Source organism: Salmo salar, chromosome ssa14 (genome assembly GCF_905237065.1).
Source record: "Salmo salar chromosome ssa14, Ssal_v3.1, whole genome shotgun sequence".
Classification (NCBI taxonomy): Eukaryota; Metazoa; Chordata; class Actinopteri; order Salmoniformes; family Salmonidae; genus Salmo; species Salmo salar.
Window position 1 is genome coordinate 56,682,084 of NC_059455.1, and position 24,746 is coordinate 56,706,829.

Genomic DNA, 24,746 nt, shown 5'->3' on the forward strand with positions numbered 1-24,746 from the left:
TGATTTTAGCCATTCCAGCTTCCTAATGGTGGAATTGCTTCGGTAACCCTCTTGTTTAGTGTACGTAGCCAGCATTAAGTTGCTTTGTTATTCTAAACCGACCGTGTTGCAGTCAGAGGCTAGCTAGCCTAGCTGAAACTAAAAGCCTTAGCATGGCTAAATTCAGTTAGCATGCACCAATGTGTCGGAGGAAACACCTTACACCTGGCGACCTCGTCAGCGTGCACTGCGCCCGGCCCGCCACAGGAGTCGCTAGTGCGTGATGAGACAAGGATATCCCTGCCGGCCAAACCCTCCCTAACCCGGACGACGCTGGGCCAATTGTGTGTCGCCCCATGGACCTCCCGGTCGCGGCCGGCTGCGACAGAGCCTGGGCTTGAACCCAGAATCTCTGATGGCACAGCCTTAGACCACTGCGCCACCCGGAAGGCCAGGCTACAACTTTTGCGCATCCCCCACGCTTCAGCGACGTCCTCAGGTCGACTGTTTCCGAGGCCTCAGAGCCCGTTTTGGGAATAACCTCCCATCTCCAGACACAGGTAATCCGAGAAGTCTCTATGTCAGATCCAGGACCCTGGTTGTGCGGTTGTTTCAGACTGGTCTCTAAACCAATTGCGCCCACATGGGACATGGCCCTGATCCTCCACTACAAAATCTCCCTGCTCATGACTTTGGTCATGGCTAAACATGTTGGGGACCTCCACGTGTTATCAGTACACACTTCCTGTACACAGTTCACCCAGGCAACTAAGGTGACGTTGCGTCCAAATGCGACCTTCGCCCTGAAAGTCATGGCTATGTCCTACAGGTCCTTAGCTTTGAGCCATTTCCATTTTCGCCTCCTTTTGCTTCTGAAGCGCAAGCTTTACGCCTGTTCTGCTAATCCAGCTCGCGGCAAAGCAGTCCCTAAGTAGCATCTCTCCCACTGGATTGTGGAATCTCTCCGGGCATATTGCAGCAGGGGGCAAGGGTTAACTAGCGGTGTACGCACCCACTCCACCAGGGGTCCTGCAGCATCTTGGGCGTTGTTTAAATGTTTGAGTGTAGGACACATCTGTGCTGCAGCGAGTTGGGCATCACCACATACTTTTGTGATGTTTATTGCTTGGATGTCACTGCTCCCAGTGCAGCCCAGTGTGCTTACGGCTGGGACGGGGAAAGTCACTAGGCAGCGCGCACGATACCCAGACTGCCGCATCTGACAGGGTCAGGTCTGGGTGGTCTGCCACGGGCAGTTTAATTTAGTATCCGTTGGGCTCAGCTTGGGGCGTGATTATATATCCCCATACTATGTTGTACTGAAGTTGACTGAATGAAAGGGAACGTAAAATTATGACTATAACTACTGTTTCCTGAAGGAGGGAAACGAGATACAACTCCTGTTCAGCCCCACACCGCCCGTTCCTGGGCTCAGTGAAGGAATTAATCGGAGCCTCACGCTTATCACCTGTGGAAGGCGGGGCTTCCAGCAAGGTGTGGATTTCAGGCGATTGTAGATCCTTCAACCGAAGTAACGAGAGTGTGACTCCCCTATAGTGTGTTGTACCTCGTTTCCCTTCTTCATGGAACAGTAGTTATAGTCATCAAGTTACGTTCTGTTTGAGATACTCAAGGACCGGAGTTGAGGAACACTGTACTACAGTACCCATAATGCTCTATTTATGGTTTTATCTTAGGAAAGATGTTTCTGAAGTTAACACAACGGTGTCCCGTCTCCTTATCAATACAATTACTGTGTGGGATCATTACAGAGGGGGGAGGGAAACTCACGTTGGGTGTGGCGTCTCCACATTGTTGGCAGAGTGCACACTGCCTCTCATCTTTGGTCCAGTCAAGTTCCAGGGCCCCGGTTAGAGCACAATGTGTATCTACTCAAGATAGACCAAACACATTCATTAATCATTGAATTGATTTAAGTTGTTAGGATGAAGTAAAAAGCTAGATCACCATCAGTCCTTGTACTCAATTACTTTACGCACAACAAACATCTTCTTGTGCCGGTGAATGGGGTTACATGTCTGCTTTGAGACAGGACATAGGCTTACAGAGGGAGTGATAGATATATAATATAATGCACTACTGCACTATATAATGCACTACTGTTGACCAGAGCCCTATGCCTATGACCAGACCCCCTATTTGAGACAGCCAAAGACTCCATACCTTGGGATTTGAGTGGGAGGCTCAACAGAGCCCGGGACTGATGGGTGGTGACTGAGTACAGGGAAGGGATGCTGTTCCCCTGCTGGAGGCACCCTGAGCCCCTGGTAACTTGGTATGTCCTCTCCAGCCACTGTGCATAGCTGTGCTCCTTAGAGGGTGGAAGAACTGCCTCAGGGAGCATACCACTGAGACAGAAGGAAAGGGGGGGGAGACTTGTTCAGCAACAGAGCCTTTTTAAAATTAATTAATTAACTTATTTATTTAACCAGGTAGGCTAGTTGAGAACAAGTTCTCATTTGCAACTGCGACCTGGCCAAGATAAAGCATAGCAATTCGACACATACAACAACACAGAGTTACACATGGAATAAACAAAACATACACTCAATAATACAGTAGAAAAAAAGAAAACAAAAAGTCTATATACAGTGAGTGCAAATGATGTAAGTTAAGGCAATAAACAAGCCATGGTGGCGAAGTAATTACAATATAGCAATTAAACACTGGAATGGTAGATGTGCAGAAGATGAATGTGCAAGTAGAGATACTGGGGTGCATAGAAGCAAGATAAATAAATAAATAAATAAATAAATACAGTATGGGGATGAGGTAGGTAGATAGATAGATGGGCTGTTTACAGATGGGCTATGTACAGGTGCAGTGATCTGTGAGCTGCTGACAGCTGGTGCTTAAACCTGACTGATCCAAATCAGTCAGGTTTCAAGACTGGTCATTCAACTGAGACTGCTCTTCTCTGTGTCACGGAGGCTCTCCGCACTGCTAAAGCTAACTCTCTCGCCTCTGCTCTCATCCTTCTAGACCTATCTGCTGCCTTTGATACTGTGAACCACCAGATCCTCCTCTCCACCCTCTCCGAGTTGGGCATCTCCGGCGCGGCCCACGCTTGGATTGCGTTCTACCTGACAGGTCGCTCCTACCAGGTGGAGTGGCGAGAATCTGTCTCCGCACCACGTGCTCTCACCACTGGTGTCCCCCAGGGCTCTGTTCTAGGCCCTCTCCTATTCTCGCTATACACCAAGTCACTTGGCTCTGTCATATCCTCAAATGGTCTCTCCTATCATTGCTATGCAGACGACACTCAATTAATCTTCTCCTTTCCCCCTTCTGATAACCAGGTGGTGAATCGCATCTCTGCATGTCTGGCAGACATATCAGTGTGGATGACGGATCACCACCTCAAGCTGAACCTCGGCAAGACGGAGCTGCTTTTCCTCCCGGGGAAGGACTGCCCGTTCCATGATCTCGCCATCACGGTTGACAACTCCATTGTGTCCTCCTCTCAGAGTGCTAAGAACCTTGGCGTGACCCTGGACAACACCCTGTCGTTCTCCACTAACATCAAGGCGGTGACCCGATCCTGTAGGTTCATGCTCTACAACATTCGCAGAGTACAACCCTGCCTCACACAGGAAGCGGCGCAGGTCCTAATCCAGGCACTTGTCATCTCCCGTCTGGATTACTGCAACTCGCTGTTGGCAGGGCTCCCTGCCTGTGCCATTAAACCCCTACAACACATCCAGAACGCCGCAGCCCGTCTGGTGTTCAACCTTCCCAAGTTCTCTCACGTCACCCCGCTCCTCCGCTCTCTCCACTGGCTTCCAGTTGAAGCTCGCATCCGCTACAAGACCATGGTGCTTGCCTACGGAGCCGTGAGGGGAACGGCACCTCCGTACCTTCAGGCTCTGATCAGTCCCTACACCCAAACGAGGGCACTGCGCTCATCCACCTCTGGCCTGCTGGCCCCCCTACCTCTGAGGAAGCACAGTTCCCGCTCAGCCCAGTCAAAACTGTTCGCTGCTCTGGCACCCCTATGGTGGAACAAGCTCCCTCACGATGCCAGGACAGCGGAGTCAATCACCACCTTCCGGAGACACCTGAAACCCCACCTCTTTAAGGAATACCTGGGATAGGATAAAGTAATCCTTCTAACCCCCGCCCCCCCCCCTAAAAAAGATTTAGATGCACTATTGTAAAGTGGTTGTTCCACTGGATATCATAAGGTGAATGCACCAATTTGTAAGTCGCTCTGGATAAGAGCGTCTGCTAAATGACTTAAATGTAAATGTGCGTCTCCAGCTTCAGAGATTTTTGCAGTTCGTTCCAGTCATTGGCAGTAGAGAACTGGAAGGAAAGACGACCAAAGGAGGAATTGGCTTTGGAGGGTGACCAGTAAGATATACCTGCTGGAGCGCGTGCTACGAGTGGGTGCTGCTATGGTGACCAGTGAGCTGAGATAAGGCGGGGCTTTACCTAGCAGAGACTTGTAGATGACCTGTAGCCAGTGGGTTTGGCGACGAGTATGAAGCGAGGGCCAACCAACGAGAGCGTACAGGTCGCAATGGTGGGTAGTGTATGGGGCTTTGGTGACAAAATGGATGGCACTGTGATAGACTGCATCCAGTTTGTTGAGTAGAGTGTTCAAGGCTATTTTATAGATGACATCACCGAAGTCGAGGATCGGTAGGATGGTCAGTTTTACGAGGGTAGGTTTGGCAGCATAAGTGAAGGATGCTTTGTTGCGATATAGGAAGCCGATTCTAGATTAAATTTTGTATCGGAGATGCGTAATATGAGTCTGAAACCAGATTGCATAGTGGAGAAGGTACGGTGGGATTCGAAATGGTCGGTGATTTGTTTGTTAAAGGCAGGGTAGGATAGATATAGGTCTGTAACAGTTTGGGTCTAGAGTGTCTTCCCTTTGAAGATGGGGATTACCACGGCAGCTTTCCAATCTTTGACGATCTCAGACGATACGAAAGAGGTTGAACAGGCTAGTAATAGGGGTTGCAACAATTGCGGCGGATCATTTTAGAAGGAGAGGGTCCAGATTGTCTAGCCCAGCTGATTTGTAGGGGTGTAGATTTTGCAGCTCTTTCAGAACATCAGCTATCTGGATTTGGGTGAAGGAGAAATGGGGGAGGCTTGGGCAAGTTGCTGTGGGGGGTGCGGAGCTGTTGACCAGAGTAGGTGTAGCCAGGTGGAAAGCAAGGCCAGCCGTAGAAAAATGCTTATTGAACTTCTCGACAATCGTAGATTTATCGGTGGTGACAGTGTTTCCTAGCCTCATTCCAGTGGGCAGCTGGGAGGAGGTGCTCTTATTCTCAAATGGACTTTACAGTGTCCCAGAACATTTTGGAGTTTGTGCTACAGGATGCAAATTTCTGTTTGAAAAAGCTAGCCTTTGCTTTCCATTCAGGCCAAGGTGTTGCTTTTTTTTAAAGTATTCTTTGCTTGCTTTTCAAAAATAAGTATTCTATGCCTGCTTTATCTTTCTGAAGGCAAAACTATTTATTGTCATAGTTAGTTTGTTCAGGGAGATTCCCCCTTTTGTCTTATTGGTGGAAATGTGAGAAAGAACAATATCAAAATCAATAACATACACCGTCATACGGTCTACACATAGTGTATCCATTCACCTTGGGAAATCTTTGGAGATTGGGTCCCACATTTTCTGATCCTGGCTATGAAACCAACTGAAAGTCTCCTCCAGCAACTGAAAGGACATAGATACAGTGCATTCGAAGACTATTCAGACACCTTGACTTTTTCCACATTTTGTTACGTTACAGCATTATTATAAAATGCATTAAAATAGTTTTTTTCCCCTCAATCTATACAAAATACCCCATAAAGACAAAGCAAAAACAGTTTTTTTGAAATATATAACAAAAACTTAAATATCACATTTACATAAGTATTCAGACCCTTTACTCAGTAATTTGTTTAAGCACCTTTGGCGGAGATTACAGCCTTGAGTCTTCTTTGATTGAGAGGGGTTGAGTTAAATGCGGAAGACACATTTCAGTTGAATGCATTCAGTTGTACAACTGACTAGGTATCCCCCCTTTTCTTTCCCTTTCTTGGGTATGACACTATAAGCTTGGCACACCTATATTTGAGGAACTTCTCTCATCATTCTCTGCAGATCTTCTCAAGCTCTGTCAGGTTGGCTGGGGAACATCGCTGCACAGCCATTTTCAGGTCTCTCCAGAGATGTTCAATCGGGTCCAAGTCCAGGCTCTGGCTACGCCACTCAAGGACATTCAGAGACTTGTCCCGAAGCCACTCCTGCGTTGTCTTGGCTGTGTACTTGGGGTTGTTATCCCGTTGGAAGGTGAACCTTCGCCCCAGTCTGAGGTCCTGAGCGCTCTGGAGCAGGTTTTCAATCAAGGATTGCTCTGTACTTAACTAGTCTCCTAGTCCCTGCTGCTGAAAAACATCTCCACAGGATGACGCTGCCACCACCATGCGTCACCGTAGGGAAGGTGCCAGATTTCCTCCCGATGTGACCCTTTGCATTCAGGCCAAAGAGTTGAATCTTGGTTTCATCAGACCAGAGAATCTTGTTTCTCACGGTCTGAGAGTCCTTTAGGTTCCTTTTGGCAAACTCCAAGCGGGCTGTCACGTGCATTTTACTGAGTGGCTTCTGTCTGGCCACTCTACCACAAAGGCCTGATTGGTGGAGTGCTGCAGAGATGGTTGTCCTTCTGGAAGGTTCTCCCATCTCCACAGTGGAACTCTGGAGCTCTGTCAGAGTGACCTTCGCGATCTTGAAGGCCCTTCTCCCCCAATTGCTCAGTTTCCCCAGGAAGCCAGCTCTAGGAAGAGCGTTGGTGGAGCCAAACTTCTTCCATTTAAGAATGATGGAGGCCACTGTATTCTTGGGGACCTTCAACGCTGCAGACAATTTTGGTACCCTTCCCCAGATCTGTGCCGCGACATGATCCGGTCTCTGAGCTTTACGGATAATTCCTCCGACCTCATGGCTTGGTTTTTGCTTCTGACATGCACTGTCAACAGTGGGACCTTACATAGACAGGTGTGCCTTTCCAAATAATGTCCAATCAATTTAATTTATCACAGGTGGACACCAATCAAGATGTAGAAACATCTCAAGGATGATCAATGGAAACAGGATGCACCTGAGCTCAATTTTGAGTCTCATAGCAAAGGGTCTGAATACTTATGTACATTTTTTTTAAATCTAAAAACCTGTTTTCGCTTTGTCATTATGGGGTATTGTAAATCTATGTAATACAATTTAGAATAAGGCTGTAACATAACATTTAGATAAAGGGAAGGGGTCTGAATACTTTCCGAATGCACTCAGTGTGTGATCTTTATACATTGTTAAAGAGAGGCAATATGCAAGGGGTTCATACACAAAAATATCCTTTTAGAGTTATTTTATTCTGTTTTATTAATTGAGGCAATTAATAAAATATAAAACAGCTCTAAAATAGAGTAAAAATGCAAATAAACAATATAAATTATATGGCACAATATGGCCCATAACAAATGTCTATAGCATTAATGGAGGAAAGGTCTTTCTACTAACCTTCAGGTAGTGAGACCTGGCCAAACAGGTGGGCCTCAGGTCCTCAGGGAGAGACTCCTCTTCCTTTAGCCACTTCCTCATCACCATGACAACATCCTCATGGAATGATTTCTGATTGGTAGACAAGAGCAGGAAAAACAGGTGTCAAGTTAAGGAGACGGATGTATTGTTGTACAATATATGTGAGATTCAATTTACTGTATGGAGTCTTCCCTCCCATTAGAACATCTATAAGAGCATCTGCTAAATGACCAAATTGTATACGAAGTGATGTGATTGTGGTCTAAAAAGAGCTACATGATTCACAGTGGAACATTGATGCCATGAGAGCAAAATTAACAACCTCTAGGTCTTAATAGTTTTCATGTGACATAATTCAAATGTTTATAAAGGACTGGGGTCTCTCACCAGTGAAGTGTACTGGCCGCCTGTACATTTTTGACCCACGGCATGTAGGTCGCAGATGGGCTGCTGTTGGTCCCTGAAAGCATTTAGTTCCGTGGATTCCTCACACTGCAGAAAACAAAAGAACAGCATAGTACAATAAAATGGAGACCGCCGTCAGAGGGTCAGGGATATACAATCCATAAGACAGTCTAAACGTGTAAAAGTTAAATACTTTTTATACTTGATTTTGGATAGAGAAAAGCCATGTTATGAAAGTGAGAGAGTATGTTACGAGTATCTGACTCGTGACTACTTGATGTCTTTACTGTGATGGCGGCAGACATTACCTCTCTGCAGGTAATCAGGTGCTGGGCGGAGGAGTCAGAGAGGAGGTTGGTCAGCACATTCTCTAGCCCCGCCCTCAGCCTTTCCTTCAGTTCCTCCTTCCAGAATCTGGGCTGTGATTGGCTGCAGCGTGTACAGGAATATACTACGCTCTCTGGCAGGCTGAACATGATCTCATACAGGTCATCTGGGAGACAGAAGAGAAGCAGCACTTCAATGTAATGGAGTGTTTTTATTTATTTATTCAACCGTTATTTTACCAAGTAAGTTGACTGAGAACACATTCTCATTTACAGCCTGGGGAATAGTTTCAGGGGATAGGAGGGGGATGAATGAGCCAATTGTAAGCTGGGGTTGATTAGGTGGCCGTGATGGTATGAGGGCCAGATTGGGAATTTAGCCAGGACACCGGGGTTAACACCCATACTCTTACGATAAGTGCAATGGGATCTTTAATGACCTCAGAGAGAGTCAGGACACCCGTTTAACGTTCCATCCAAAAGACGGCACCCTACACTGCCCTGGGGCATTGGGATATTTTTTAGACCAGAGGAAAGAGTGCCTCCTACTGGCCCTCCAACACCACTTCCAGCAGCACCTGGTCTCCCATCCAGGGACCAAACCTGCTTAGCTTCAGAAGCAAGCCAGCAGTGGGATGCAGGGTGGTATGCTGCTGGCAGTTTATCGTGAGATAGTTGTTCTGATCCCTTAAGTTAAGGCCTGCCTGAACAATCGGCCCAGCGTCGTCCAGGTTAGGCCAGTACATGCCGTCATTGTAAATAAGAATTTGTTTTTAACTGACTTGCCTAGTTAAATAAAGGCTAAATAAAATGAAATATTTGAGGTGGCATCTTCCCCTACACATACTGTTAACAGGGGTGATCACCCCTTCGCCTGGAGAACTACCCTCCTGCAGGATTTGGTTCCAGCTCTTATATCCAACCCACCTGATTCTACCAATGAGATGTTCCTTGGAACCTTGATTAGCTGGATATGGTGTGTTTGTATAGGGCTAGAGCAAACACCTGCATACCCAGTAACACTAATGAGTGTTGGCCACCCCTGTTGTACATCCCCTTGATAAAGACAGTGACACTCACCAGAGAGTCCTTCACATTTAGAATGTACCCAGTGGCTACACCTGGAGCACTCCATCATCTGGCTGTTGTGGTCCTTCTCCTCGTAACACTTGGAGCAGATGGTGCAGAAGTTCCCTTGTAAAACAAATAAGAAACAACAAAATCAGATGTACTAAAGTAATCAATGATTAAATACATTTAAAAAATGTCAGTAGGGGTTTGAAAGATCGAAATAAAAACAGTTGAAATCAAATTAACCTATACAGTGCATTCAGAAAGTATTAAGACCACTTGACTTTTTCCACATTGTTACATTACAGCCTTATTGTAAAATGTATTTTAAAACTGTATTGTCTTAATTATCAGGTAATCTATTGAAATTGTAACCTTTATTTAACTGTGGGACCTTACATAGATGGGTGTGTTCCTTTCCAAATCATGTCAAATCTATTGAATTTAACGCAGGTGGACTCCAATCAAGTTGTAGAAACATCTCAAGGATGATCAATGGAAACAGGATGCACCCGAGCTCAAGAATAATAGTGAAGACGTCAAACTATGAAATAACACATATTGAATCATGTAGTACCCTCAAAAAAGTGTTAAATCAATATATATTTTATATTTGAGATTCTTCAAAGTAGTCACCCTTTGCCTTGATGAGTCTTGGCATTCTCTCAACCAGCATCATGAAGTAGTCACCTGGAATGCATTTCAATTAACAGGTGTGCCTTGTTAGCCAAATCAGTTGTGTTGGGACAAGGTAGGGGTGGTATACAGAAGATAACCATATTTGGTAAAAGACCAAGTACATTTTATGGCAAGAACTGCTCAAATAAGCAAAGAGAAACAGTCCATCCTTACTTTAAGACATGGCCAGTCAATCCAGAAAATTCGAAGAACTTTGAAGGTTCCTTCAAGTGCAGTCACAAAAACCAAGTGCTATGATGAAACTGGCTCTCATGAGGACCGCCACAGGAAATGAAGACCCAGAGTTCTCTGCTGCAGAGGATAAGTTCATTAGAGTTAGCAGCCTCAGACATTGCAGCCAAAATAAATGCTTCACTACATTCAAGTAACAGACACAGCTCAATATTAACTGTTCAGAGGAGACTCTGAAATCAGGGCTTCATGGTGAAATTTCTGCAAAGAAACCACTAGAGAACACCAATAAGAAGAAACTTTCTTGGGCCAAGAAACACGAGCAATTGACATTAGACCGGTGGAAATCTGTCCTTAGGTCTGCTGAGTCCAAATTTGAGATTTTTGCTTCCAACCGACATGTCTTTGTGAGACACAGAGTATGTGAACGGATGATCTACGCATGTGTGGTTCCCACCGTGAAGCATGGAGGTGTGACGGTGCTTTGCTGGCGACACTGTCAGTGATTTATTTAGAATTCAAGGCACACTTAACTAGCATGGCTACCACAGCATTCTGCACCAATACGCCATCCCATCTGGTTTGCGCTTAAGTGGGACTATCATTTGTTTTTAAAAAGGACAATGAACCAACACATCTCCAGGCTGTGTAAGGGCTATTTTACCAAGGAGAGTGATAGAGTGCTGCATCAAATGACCTGGCCTCCACAATCACCCGACCTCAACCCAATTGAGATTGGTTTGGGATGAGTTGGACCGCAGAGTGAAGGAAAAGCAGCCAACAAGTGCTCAGAATATGTGGGAACTCCTTCAAGACTGTTGGAAAAGCATTCCAGGTGAAGCTGGTTGAAAGAATGCCAAGAGTGTGCAATGCTGTTATCAAGGCAAAGGGTGGCTACTTTGAAGAACCTAAAATGTAAAAAACTTTTTGGGTTACTATATGATATGATGTTACTACATGATACATGATTCCATATGTGTTATGTCATGGTTTTGAAGTCTCCACTATAACTCTACAATCTAGAAAATAGTAAAAATAAAGAAAAACTCTTGACTGGTACTGTACTTTTGCAAAAATGTCAAACCCTGTTTTTGCTTTGTCATTATGGGGCATTGTGTGTAGATTGAGTAAACAATGTTTTTAAATACATTTTCGAATAAGGTTGTAACGTAACAAAATGTGGAAGGGTTCTGAAAACCTTGAATGCACTGTATGTATTGCGCTTGTCTGATGCTTTAAGCACTCTGATTAAATAAGACAAATGACTCGAGGAAGCCAGAGATCAAAATAATACAAATAAATAAACCTTAACCTGACCATCCTTCTGCTCCTGCTGGCTTTTGCAGATTCTGCGATTACTCTCCTGAAGTTTTTTTTAACCCCCCCATTTCATGGTATCCAATTCAGATCTCGTCTCATTGCTGCAAATATGAGCTCAAGGCAAACCGTCCCCTAAACCAGACAACGCTGGGCCAATTGCGAGCCACCCCCTAAACCAGACAACGCTGGGCCAATTGCGAGCCGCCCTATGGTACTCCCGTTCACGGCCGGTTGTGACACAGCCTGGGATCGAACCTGGGTCTGCTGCAGTGCCTTAAACCGCTGCGCCACTTGGGAGGCCCCAGTTATGGTTTTCATATACACATTTTCATGGAACAGTTTCATTTAATTTATAACATCAACGCATCTCAAAATCATTGTCATGTAGTTAATACAAATTATATCCAAATCTAAGTGAAAGTGACAAACCTTAAAAACAAACATATTGCCAATTACAGTACGTAAAAATAGTCTTCATAAAGCCAACAAATCAAAACATTGCAGCCTGCAGGTAGAAATATCCTGCTAAAAATGAATATCCTATAAATCACATGTCCGCAACGAACTTAAAACATTGTATCAACTAACAACTTGGGTCCGCACAAGTTGCAACATTGTAAAAACGATTCTGGGCCTTCAGTTTCTTGGGACAGACACAGCTGTAGGCTATTTGCACAAGGGATAAGAGGTCATCAGAAAGGACTATTTTATGACGCTTCCACTGGATCAGAGCATGACAATTTACACTTTCATGCCGAGTAGTTATCAAAAAGGGAAAGAGCTGGAAAGATTTTTTTTCAATACATTGACAATAGTTCCTCAATCAATGGATGTAAAAACAGACTGCTTGCTTTACTGTTTGAGGTGAAGAAAACATTACTTTGAGAAGCACCACAGCTCATTAGTGGTGGTCCGTCAAGCCAATCAGAAATACCATCAGGTCCGCAAATGGGCACATTTATATGCCTACATTTGCGCGCAGGTCATGTAGCCATAGGCCTACTTCTTTATTGGTATTTTATTAGGATCCCTATTAGCTGTTGCAAAAGCAGCAGCTACTCTTCCTGGGGTCCAAACAAAACATGACATAATACAAAAGCTTCCTCTTGAGCGGACAGCTTGAAGAAAACCAGTCAATATGCAGGTCCCCATGAAAGTAGACCTCTGTTAACATCACAAGCATTTCACACACATTATTTAGATACTGTTAGAGTGTTGCTATAGGCCACCAATTGCTAAAAGAAAAGGCTTTAGCTGTGCCAAGTGAACCTGCAACACTTCAATAACACTTGACATAAGATCTTCTAAACACCTGCCTCATAAGCATTTCTGTCTCTTCTATAGATGTTATATCCTTGTATTGCTACTGCTGTATCAAATGAATTATCTAAATGCATCTCAGAAATGGCTAATTTATGAATGTTATCTGATGTTCGCAAGTTATTGATTATATGAATCTTATTTCTAAGGCTACATATATTAATATGGGCTATTTTCAGCCCTTCCTGAGTAGCTTATCAGAGATAGTATGGAAAAGAGCAAACAAAGCAAGAGAAAAAAATATATAAATTCAGCAGTCCATTAATACCTCTAGGGGATCGGCGGGTCGGGACGGTTGAGCTAACGTAGGCTAATGTGATTAGCATGAAGTTGTAAGTAACAAGAACATTTCCCAGGACAGACATATCTGATATTGGCTGAAACATTTTTATTAAAGTTATCTAACTGCACTGTCCAATTTAAAGTAGCTATTATAGTGAAAATACCATGCTATTGTTTGAGGAGAGCGCACAGTTAGGAACCTGAAAATGTATTAATAAACCAAATTGGGCACATTAGGGCAGTCTTCATTCAATATTTTAAACAGAAATGCAATGGTTCGTTGGATCAGTCTAAAACGTTGCACATACGTTGCTGCCATCTAGTGGCCAAAATCTACATTGCACCTGGGCTGGAATAATACATTATTGCCTTTCTCTTGCATTTCATTTTTTTTTGTACAAAGTTTTTATTTATTATCTTTTTCCAGATCAAATGTGTTATATATTCTCCTACATTCATTTAACATTTCCACAAACTTAAAAATGTTTCCTTTCAAATGGTATCAAGAATATGCATGTCCTTGCTTCAGGCCTTGAGCTACAGGCAGTTAGATTTGGGCATGTCATTTTAGGTGAAAATTGAAAAAAAGGGGCAGATCCTTAAGAGGTTATAATCAATTGGTATGCGCGCTGCGAGGTTGATGCTACAAACCCATAGGCTTGGCTCTCTCATCCCTTCCAGGCTTCTGGGAGGGAGGGTGGACAATGACACTGTCAAAGCGAATGTAAGCAATGTCCCCACGCGCTTCGGCAGCTTCCATGATTGGAGAATAAAAAATTTACTTGCGGACCCCCAGAAAAAGTATTTTGTGTGGTGGTGCTTCTAACGGCGAATAAACTATAAAAATAAAGAGTCGCACGATCCATATATAAACTCCTAGTAATTTATTGGGTATTTACCAACATTCTGGCATCACTGTGCCTTCTTCGGGGTAATGTCATGAGTACTTGAACCAGGTTATATAGACAAACAGTGCAATTAGTGCAACCAATGACAATAGTGATGAGTGTGTCAATGATTAAGTTAATTAGAATGTATTAGTGAAACTTAAAAAACGTATAGTTTAAGGCTATTGTTATTATATGGTAACAATTGAATATTGTAAATATAAACTCAGCAAAATAAATAAACATCCTCTCACTGTCAACTGCGTTTATTTTCAGCAAACTTAACATGTGTAAATATTTGTATGAAAATAACTACTGAGACAAACTGAGCAAGTGTCCCTGAATAAAGGGGGGGGGGGGGGTCCAAAAAATCTAAAGTAACAGTCAGTATCTGGTGTGGCCACCAGCTGCCTTAAGTACTGCAGTGTCTCTCCTCCTCATGGACTGCACCAGATTTGGCAGTTCTTACTGTGAGATGTTACCCCACTCTTCCAAGGGACCTGCAAGTTCCCGGACATTTCTGGGGGGGGAATGGCCCTAGCCCCCAACCTCCGATCCAACAGCTCCAGACGTGCTCAATGGGATTGAGATCCGGGCTCTTCGCTGACTGTGGCAGAACACTGACATTCCTGTCTTGCAGGAAATCACGCACAGAACGAGCAGTATGACTGGTGGCATTGTCATGCTATAGGGTCATGTCAGGATGAGCCTGCAGGAAGGGTACCACGTGAGGGAGGAGGATGTCTTCCCTGTAACGCACAGCGTTGATTGCCTGCAATGACAACAAGCTCAGTCCGATGATGCTGTGACACACCGCCCCAGACCATGACGGACCCTCCACCTCCAAATCGATCCCGCTCCAGAGTACAGGCCTTGGTGTAACGCTCATTCCTTCTACAATAAACGCGAGTCCGAACATCATCCCTGGTGAGACAAAACCGCGACTCGTCAGTGAAGAGCACTTTTTGCCAGTCCTGTCTGGTCCAGCTACGGTGGGTTTGTGCCCATAGGCGACGCTGTTGCCGGTGATGTCTGGTGAGGCCCTGCCTTTACAACAGGCCTACCAGCCCTCAGTCCAGCCTCTCTCACCCTATTGCGGACAGTCTGAACACTGATGGAGGGATTGTGCGTTCCTGGTGTAACTCGGGCAGTTGTTGTTGCCATCCTGTACCTGTCCCGCAGGTGTGATTTTCGGATGTACCGATCCTGTGCAGGTGTTGTTTCACGTGGTCTGCCACTGCGAGGACGATCAGCTGTCCGTCCTGTCTCCCTGTAGCGCTGTCTTAGGTGTCTCACAGTACGGACATTGCAATTTATTGCCCTGGCCACATCTGCAGTCCTCATGCCTCCTTGCAGCATGCCTAAGGCACGTTCACACAGATGAGCAGGGACACTGGGAATATTTATTTTGGTGTTTTTCAGAGTCAGTAGAAAGGCCTCTTTAGTGTCCTAAATTTTCATAACTGTGACCTTAATTGCCAACTGTCTGTAAGCTGTTAGTGTCTCAACTTCCGTCCCACCCTAGTCCACAGCCAGTGGAATCACGTGGCGCGAAATACAAATAACTCAAAAATGCTATAACTTCCATTTCTCAAACATACGACTATTTTACACCATTTTAAAAGACAAGACTCTCGTTAATCTAACCACATTGTCCGATTTCAAAAAGGCTTTACAGCGAAAGCAAAACATTAGATTATGTCAGGAGAGTACCCTGCCAAAAATAATCACACAGCCATTTTCAAAGCAAACATATTTGTCACAAAAACCAAAACCACAGCTAAATGCAGCATTAACCTTTGATGATCTTCATCAGATGACACTCCTAGGACATTATGTTATACAATACATGCATGTTTTGTTCAATCAAGTTCATATTTATATCAAAAAACAGCTTTTTACATTAGCAGGTGATGTTCAGAACTAGCATACCCACCGAAAACTTCCGGTGAATTTACTAAATTACTCACGATTAACGTTGACAAAATACATAAATTATTTTAATAATTATAGATACAGAACTCCTTTATGCAATCGCGGTGTCAGATTTTAAAATAGCTTTTCGGCGAAAGCACATTTTGCAATATTCTGAGTAGATAGCCCGGCCATCACAGCTAGCTAATTTGACACCCACCAAGTTTGGCCCTCACCAAACTCAGATTTACTATAAGAAAAATTGGATTACCTTTGCTGTTCTTCGTCAGAATGCACTCCCAGGACTTCTACTTCAACAACAAATGTTGTTTTGGTTCCAAATAATCCATAGTTATATTGAAATAGCTCTGTTTTGTTCGTGCGTTCAGGTCACTATGCGAGCGCATTTCGTGACAAAAAAATTCTAAATATTCTATTACCGTACTTAGAAGCATGTCAAACGCCATTTAAAATCAATTTTTATGCTATTTTTCTCGTAAAATAGCAATAATATTCCAACCGGCGATGTTGTATTCATTCAAAGGCTGAAAGAAAAGAAAATGGAGAATTCTCATGAAAGCGCATCTCCAGTGTCACTGTCCCCAGGCTGACCACACACAAATTCTCCTGCTATTCTTCGCCCAGAGAGAGCAGACACCCCATTCCACTTTCTGGCGCCTTCTGAGAGCCAATGGAAGCCTTATAAAATGTCACGTTACAGCAGAGATGCTGTATTTTCGATAGAGATGCAACAGAAGGACAACAAATTGTCAGACAGGGCACTTCCTGTATGGAATCTTCTCAGGTTTTGGCCTGCCATATGAATTCTGTTATACTCACAGACACCATTCAAACAGTTTTAGAAACTTTAGAGTGTTTTCTATCCAAATCTACTAATTATATGCATATTGTAGTTACTGGGCAGGAGTAGTAACCAGATTTAAAATCGGGTACGTTTTTTTATCCGGCCGTGCAAATACTGCCCCCTAGCCCCAACCGGTTTTAACGACCTTTCCACAAGTGCATGTTCATTAATTAAGCATGGGAATCGGTGTTTAAACACTTTACAATGAAGATATGGGAAGTTATTTGGATTTTCACGAATTATCTTCACAAGATAGGGTCCTGAAAAGGGGACATAACTTTTTTTTTGCTGAGTTTGTCGGTCGTTAAAATACTCTATTCTATGCCGCTCTGATATTGCTCGTCCATATATTTTTCATTCCATTCTTTTACTTAGATATGTATTTATTGTTGTGAAATTGTTAGATATTACTTGTTAGATATTTCTGCACTGTTGGAGCTAGAAACACAAGCTTTTCGCTACACCTGCAATAACATCTGCTAAACATGTGTATGTGACAAATAAAACTTTATTTGATATATCTTCAATTTCTCTGAGATAATTTCGCTCACTTTGTTCTCAGACTCCATCCAGGTCTCATGTGGAGATTCTGCTATTCCGTCCTCAACCATGTTGTTCAGCCTCGATTGTCACTTGATTGTCATTGACCGAATTCACAAAACCCGTAAATGGTATAAAATAAACCAAAACGTGTTTCTCATAAGCATAGGTTGTGCGTCTGCAAACACCGTGTTCACAACAATCAGAACGGTAAAAGACTAATAATAATATATTGAATGCATTAACAGAAATGACCATAAACAAACATTGTAGATTAGAAATTATATGAATTAACGGTAAATGTACTACTGGTGATATATTTAATGGGGAATTGATAGACTAACAATCAAACGATTATGTTATGAAACAATGAATGTGCACAAATTGTCAGGAAAGAGCGCATTCAGGAGAGAGATGTGGATTGTGCATCTTAGTCACACTCCCCTTCTTGGACTGTGCCATCCGCAATGGATTAGTCTCGGCCTCCGCAATGGATTAGTTCACTGAGATGGGCGCGAATCAGATCGATGTCTGGTGTGCCATAGAAAAAAAAAATGTATTTGCTGCTGCTCAATTTTTTTTAATAATCTTGGTCAAGCCATCAACCTAACAATCAACCAGTGGACTGATTGGAGTCAGCCCTAAATAATGGTAAGATCCTGACAAAGTATCAGTCCATCTAAGCAACTGCTCTCATCCCTTTCTTCTTGGCCTGTTCCTGGAGTTTGTGTATACCTTGCCTTGGTTGACTTGTGATGTGTCTCTGTGTGACTCACTGAGGTCCTACCTTTGCTGTGGAGGGTGCTGCAGTCGGGACAGAGGTCCTGCTCGTGGTTCCAGGCCATGTCCCAGGTCTTCCCTGGGGTCACTCCACAGCTCTTACACCGGATACACGTCATACACACCTGGGACACGGGGGCAGGTAGCCCAGAAGTTAGAGAGATGGACCAGAACTTGAAGGTCGCTGGTTGTCCCAGGCCGGGCGAAGAAAGGTGGGAAATGAACTGGCTGAGACCTGAGGGTTGCTGGTTTCAGATCATTACTGGAATCCACTATTGTTGTGCCCTTGAGCAAGGCACTTATGCAAACTGGACAATACACTTGCATTGTATGGTATTGACCCACAGTACAGTGAAAAACAGTCGTAAATCAGAATGGGGAGAAGAGAAGCTAAACAGTAATAGATGTTAAATTCCTGGTACTTACCCAGGGCATCTTACAGTTGATGGGCTTTGGGTAGGTGGGTCCCAGACAGGAGGGGTGGTAGCAGTTCTGACACCTCTTGCACTGCAACACAGGCTAAAGGAAGTAATAGTACGCTTAAAATGTGAAAGTGGGGGTGAAAAAAAACCCACCAGACTACTTAACCTCAGATCTTCCTGACCACACCCACACACCTTGTTGTTCTTGCTCTTACGGCCGCACACGTGGCAGAACTTGCAGCGGCGGCAGCACCAGTTCTCCTTGTTCTTCTCCTGGGGGCGCTCTTCGGGCCAGAGGCAGAAGCTGTGGAAGGGTTCGCAGCACACCTGGCAGTAGATCATCTGAGGTAAGGTGGAAAGGCAGAAGGCAGTCAACTCTCAAAATCAGGAGAACACATATTGCACTAAACCTACTGTTTCACATACAACCCAGTGTTGCTATTCAGTAAACCTATGGAGTCTCCTGTGTACTTCCTAGTTAATTTGTTTTCCTCAAAACGGTCAGAGTAATACTTATCTATCAATGAAATGTGATCATTTGAATGATAATACTGCAAACACAGGCACTGAATAATCTGTGGATCCCTTTCCATGATTACCTCATGGTGTCCTTTGCTGGCACAGAGCAGACAGACAGGCTGAGGGGTGACGGGGACGGAGGTGAGGATACTCAGACCGCCCATCAACCACACGTTCTGGATGGCACAGTCCTCCTGGGAGAGAAACACAATAAGTTATTGTGAGTTAATAAACTATGATTTTGCAGTCATTCATGAAGAGTAGATGAGAGGCAAAGAAAAGGAGAAAGACAGTTGGCAATGAGTTAATAAGAAAATAAACAATTTCACATTTTTAAGAAAGCTTATATGGGAGGGAGATGGAGTGAAAGAGTGAGTGAGTGTGAGAGAGAGATACACACCTTAAAGTCCACGCGGATCCTGTGCGTCCCGGTCTTCAAGTGGCCCTTTTGGGAGAGTCTGTTGGTTAGCGCAGTGAGGATGTTTGTTGACATGTTTTCCACAGCATTCTGGGAATGAAGGACATAATGGGGATCAATTCTGGGATTGTGTTGTTGCTCTCCCTCTTTAACAACAGTCATCTCCTCTTCCTGCGAAGACTCGTCATCCGACTCCTCGTCCCTCTGCATGACCGACTGCACCACACATGGGGGCAGTCGCTGCAGCTGCACCTGCAGGCGCCGCCGTAACCGCAGCAGTGGGATCCTGGGAGGGCAGGGCTCGCTGGGGCTCCTTGTTAGGTGGCCCTCTGTAACCAACAGCCCTGGGCGGTGCTCCTCTGAGTCGCTCCCCTGTGCATGTGAAGGGGGGGGGACTGCTTAAGCCATTGAGTGGGGGACCAGCGTTACAGCACGACCACGGTCATATGCTAAGCGGCGGGCCAAGGCAGAGGAAAGATGGAGAAGAAGAACCACCAAAACCGCCTTTGACTTTGAGAATAAAGTGTTAAGAGAAGTGAAGGAGAAGAGTTAAGAGAGGGTTAGAAAAGCCTGATCAGAGTTAAGGCATGCCAAGTCGAATCAGAGGAAAAGAAAGAGGTCCAATCACCAACGGTAGTCAACGTTGTTAGAGAGCGCGAGATAGAAATCATAGGTCATGCCAGTCAAGAGAAACATGGAAAGAGTCACGGCATCTATGGACTATAAAGTATTCAATTAAGTTCCAGAAAAACATGAAGGAAGATTCCAGAGGAGCAGTTATTTAAGGTATAATGCATGCATCAGGGATGAATGTGAAAGGGGTAAGCTTTTCCAACATGAGAACAGAGTTATACGAGTCATTACCTTGTCGGCTCTGCATCGGCCCAGCAGTCCTTTGGGTGGCCCAGGTCTGCGGTGCCTTACAAATTCACTGGGCACTGGGCCATCTTCAGGTGCTAGGAGGCCAGAGGGTGCAGCATCTGTCAAAAGGGTTTTAAAGCATAAAAATGAATAACAAAGTCTCCACTCAAACCAATACCTTGAAACGACTCAAAAAACATTTGTTTGGAATTTCTGACCTGCACTTCTATTCTCAATCACTGTCATCCATAATCTCAATTACTATGGACTTCAACATCCACCACTAATCTTCTGATCTGCTTGGCTAATGGCTTTACATCCTTCAACTCTACCTGTCAAATAACACCATTTCAAGGATGGAGTTCAATGGATCTTGTTGTGGTCCAACTCAAAAGGAGAAGCCCGAATGTGCATCGACCTATACTTTCATCCATACACTACGGCCCCTATCCCGGTGTACGGCATTACCTTTGCTGCTGGGAGCGTCAGGATTCTTTACAGGACTATTAACCACGCCTTCTCCGTCTGTGTCCGAGTCAGACTTCAGCAGGCTGCTGTAGGAGCGTGGCGTCACGTTCCGCCTCGGCTGCTTCCTGGTGGAAGGCCTCAGGCAGTCTCCAAGGGTTGCAGGGGCCGTCATCTCCTCTGCCTCTCCCCAGGACGCCGACACATTATTGTTGGACTGAAGGCCATTAGCTGACGTCTGGCGCCGCCGCCTAGAAAGGACTGCACGACAAAGAGAAGCCCAGTGTTAAAGCTAAAAAACACTGGCTGAATATTTGGGCCATGAGGCAGGCCAGTGTTCTAGTGCGGCTTTCGGTTAACGGTGTCAATGTTTTTGGTAGGAACAGCAAAAACAAACAAGCGGCGTTATTCATTAGTACATTTTCCACCCTCTTCAAGACCCTGGTGCTTGCCTACAGAGCAGCAAGGGGAACTGCCCCTCCTTAACCTCTCTCAACCCGAGCACTCCGTTCCGCCATCTCTGGTCTCTTGGCCCTCCCACCCCTACGGGAGGGCAACTCCAGCTCAGCACAGTCAAAGCTCTTCTGTGTCCTGGCACCCCAATGGTGGAACAAGCTACCCCCTAAAGTCAGGACAGTGGAGTCCCTGCCCATCTTCCGAAAACATCTGATACTCTTCAAGAGGTATGGTATCTTAAATAACTCACGGCACCCCCAATGCCCCACTCCCAAGAAAAAGTCACTTGTATTTTCCTACCAGCACTGACATTGCTGATAAATACTTTGAGGGGAAACGTACTTGATACGATTGTGATCTCACCTAGCTATCTTAAGATGAATGCAATAATTGCATAAGAGTGTCTGCTAAATTACAAATGCAAAATATTATAAATAGATGTATTAAACATAAGAACACAACAAACCTGTGAATGGCTTGATGCCGCGCTTTACTTTCCTTGCCTCAATCCGAACACATCGTTTTAACCTGGTGGCACAGGGACATATTTATCATCACCATTTAAAAATAGGTGCCATGTTCAATTTGTACACAAGACAACTAGAGCCGATTATAGAAATTAAAAACGGTGTGCGCGCTTGAGTGTGTCCATGAGTGGATGAAAAGTGAGAGCAGAGGCCACAATTCTAGGTATAGTCACTTACACACAGCACTGGCGTCTGGTGTTGGGCCCTCCAAACTTGGGCTTGTCCAGGCAGTTGAAGCAGGTGCTGCAGTCACCCTCATGCAGGCAGCCCTGGCAGGTCCCACAGCGGGTGGCACGGCCCCCAGGACCAACCTCGTTATAGTTCCGCTTGAACTTCCGCTGCTTGCTGTACTTGTGCTTCTGTCTTGTCATCTTGTGCCTGACCGTGCAGTCAGAGGGGTCATCCGCAATGCCTAAAAACAGAGCGAGATCCAAAAATGACCTTAAATGACTTTGCAAACGTAGGTCACTGCGCTAACGTCACATACCTGAATGGACAACGCTAAAATCAAGAAAACATAAGAGGTAACCACCGTTCTTATCAGCGTGCTTCATAAACAAAATGTTACCTTCTACAGCTGGTGAGGTGGTGATGCCCTCTCGCTCATTGAGGGGCAGAGCGCTAAGCCTGGGGATATCGTCAGGCACCACGGCACGGGGTTGACCCAACGCCACCGCTGCTGCCCGACAGACGTGCTTGATGCGTGGGCCGCCAGGGAGTTGGTCCTATGGGAACAGAAACATTGTCATAAATTATAATTAAACTATTGTAAAGAAATTCCACCCTAAACACAGCCGCAGCACAAATGGCCTAATTCAAGAGGCGGGGGGGGCAATGCAAATAGTCTGGGTAGCCATTTGATTAGATGTTCAGGAGTCTTATGGCTTGGGGGTAGAAGCTGTTTAGAAGCATGTTGGACCTAGACTTGGTGCTCCAGTACCACTTGCAATGCAGTAGCAGAGAGAACGGTCTATGACTAGGGTGGCTGGAGTCTGACCATTTTTAGGGCCTTCCTCTGACACCAACTGGTATAGAGGTCGTGGATGGCAGGAAGCTTAGCACCGGTGATGTACTGGGCCGTGCGCACTACCCTCTGTAGTGCCTTGCGGTTGAAGGCCGAGTAGTTGCCATACCAGGCAGTGACGCAACCCATCAGGATGCTCTTGATGGTGCAACTGTAAAATCTTTTGAGGATCTGAGGACTCATACCAAATCTTTTCAGTCTCCTGAGAGGGAATAGGTTTTGTCGTGCCCTCTTCATGACTGTCATGGTGTGCTTGGACCATGTTAGTTAGTTGGTGATGTGGACGACAAGGACCATGAAGCTCTAAACCTATTCCACTACAGCCCCGTCGATGAGAATAGGGGTGTGCTCGGTCCTCCTTTTCCTGTAGTCCACAATCATCTCCTTTGTCTTGATCACGTTGAGGGAGAGGTTGTCCTTGCACCACATGGTCAGGTCTCTGACCACCATCCTATAAGCTGGCTCATCGTTGTCGATGATCAGACCTACCACCGCTGTGTCATCGGCAAACTTAATGGTGTTGGAGTCTTGGCAGGCCATGCAGTCATGAGTGAACAGGGAGTACAGGAAGGGACTGAGCACGCACCAGAGGGGCCCTAGTGTTGAGGATTAGCGTGGCGGATGTGTTGTTACCTACCCTTACCACCTGCGGGTGGCCCGTCAGGAAGTCCAGGATCCAGTTGCAGAGGGATGTGTTTAGTCTCAGGGTCCTTAGATTAGTAATGACCTTTGATGGCACAAATAGTATTGAAGGCTGAGCTGTAAGCAATGAATAGCATTCTCACATAGGTCTTCCTTTTGTCAAGGTGGGAAAGGGCAGTGTGGAGTGCAATAGAGATTGCATCATCTGTGGATCTGTTGGGGCGGTATGCAAATTGGAGTAGGTCTAGGGTTTCTCGGATAATGGTGTTGATTTAAGCCATGACCAGCCTTTCAAAGCATTTCATGGCAGACGGCATGGCAGACGTGAGTGCTACAGGTCGATAGTCATTTAGGCAGGTTACCTTAGTGTTCTTGGGCACAGGGACTATGGTGGTCTGCTTGAAACATGTTGGCATTACAGATTCGGACAGAGAGAGGTTGAAAATGTCAATGAAGATGAACGGTGTGCCAGTTGGTCAGCGCATGCTCGGAGTACACATCCTGGTAATCCGTCTGGCCCTGCGGCCTTGTGAATGTTGACCTGTTTAAAGGTCTTACTCACATCGGCTGCGGAGATCGTAATCATCAGCTTTTCCGGGAAACAGTGTGCTCTCATGCATGTTTCATTGTTACTTGCCTCAAAGCCAGCATATAAGTTATTTAGCTCGTCTGGTAGGCTCGTGTCACAGGGCAGCTCTTGGTTGTGCTTCCCTTTGTAGTCTAATAGTTTGCAAGACCTGCCACATCCGACGTGCGTTGGAGCCGGTGTAGTACAACTCGATCTTAGTCCTGTATTGACGCTTTGCCTGTTTGATGGTTCATCGGAGGACATAGCAGGATTTCTTATAAGCTTCCGGGTTAGAGTCCCACTCCTTGAAAGCAGCAGCTAGCTCAGTGTGAATGTTGCCTGTAATCCATGGCTTCTGGTTGGGTTATGTACGAACAGTCAGTGGGGAGAACATCATCGATGCACTTATTGATGAAGCCATTGACTGATGTGGTGTACTCCTCAATGCAATCGGAAGAATCCCGGAACATATTCTAGTCTGTGATAGCAAAACAGTCGTGTAGTTTAGCATCGGTTTCATCTGACCACTTTTTTATAGACCCAAGTCACTGGTGCTTCCTGCTTTCATTTTTCCTTGTAAGCAGGAATCAGGAGGATAGAATTATGGTCAGATTTGCCAAATGGAGGGCGAGGGAGAGCTTTGTACACATCTCTGTGTGTGGGGTACAGGTGATCTAGAATTTTTTTCCCTCTGGTTGCACATTTAACATTAACATGCTGA

The 24,746-nt window shown here is 45.1% G+C and overlaps 1 protein-coding gene across 4 annotated transcripts in view; it reads right to left on the minus strand.

Annotated features, from left to right (window-relative positions):
- The window catches only part of LOC106570121 (histone-lysine N-methyltransferase 2B), a 96,610-nt gene that overhangs the window by 42,174 nt on the left and 29,690 nt on the right, over positions 1-24,746 (minus strand). For 3 of the 4 annotated variants that reach the window (XM_014142151.2, XM_045694603.1, XM_045694602.1), the window contains 17 exons: positions 22,360-22,516; positions 21,969-22,203; positions 21,731-21,792; positions 20,812-21,069; positions 20,347-20,462; positions 19,465-19,572; positions 19,145-19,258; positions 18,741-18,887; positions 18,550-18,642; positions 18,131-18,248; positions 9,355-9,468; positions 8,257-8,441; positions 7,931-8,035; positions 7,523-7,633; positions 5,601-5,677; positions 2,164-2,348; positions 1,771-1,868 (listed from right to left, as the gene is read on the minus strand). In XM_014142151.2, coding sequence (XP_013997626.2) covers positions 1,771-1,868; positions 2,164-2,348; positions 5,601-5,677; positions 7,523-7,633; positions 7,931-8,035; positions 8,257-8,441; positions 9,355-9,468; positions 18,131-18,248; positions 18,550-18,642; positions 18,741-18,887; positions 19,145-19,258; positions 19,465-19,572; positions 20,347-20,462; positions 20,812-21,069; positions 21,731-21,792; positions 21,969-22,203; positions 22,360-22,516 — 2,283 coding nt within the window. The remainder of the gene's footprint in view (positions 1-1,770; positions 1,869-2,163; positions 2,349-5,600; positions 5,678-7,522; positions 7,634-7,930; positions 8,036-8,256; positions 8,442-9,354; positions 9,469-18,130; positions 18,249-18,549; positions 18,643-18,740; positions 18,888-19,144; positions 19,259-19,464; positions 19,573-20,346; positions 20,463-20,811; positions 21,070-21,730; positions 21,793-21,968; positions 22,204-22,359; positions 22,517-24,746) is intronic. The other variant, XM_014142152.2, reaches the window with a different exon arrangement.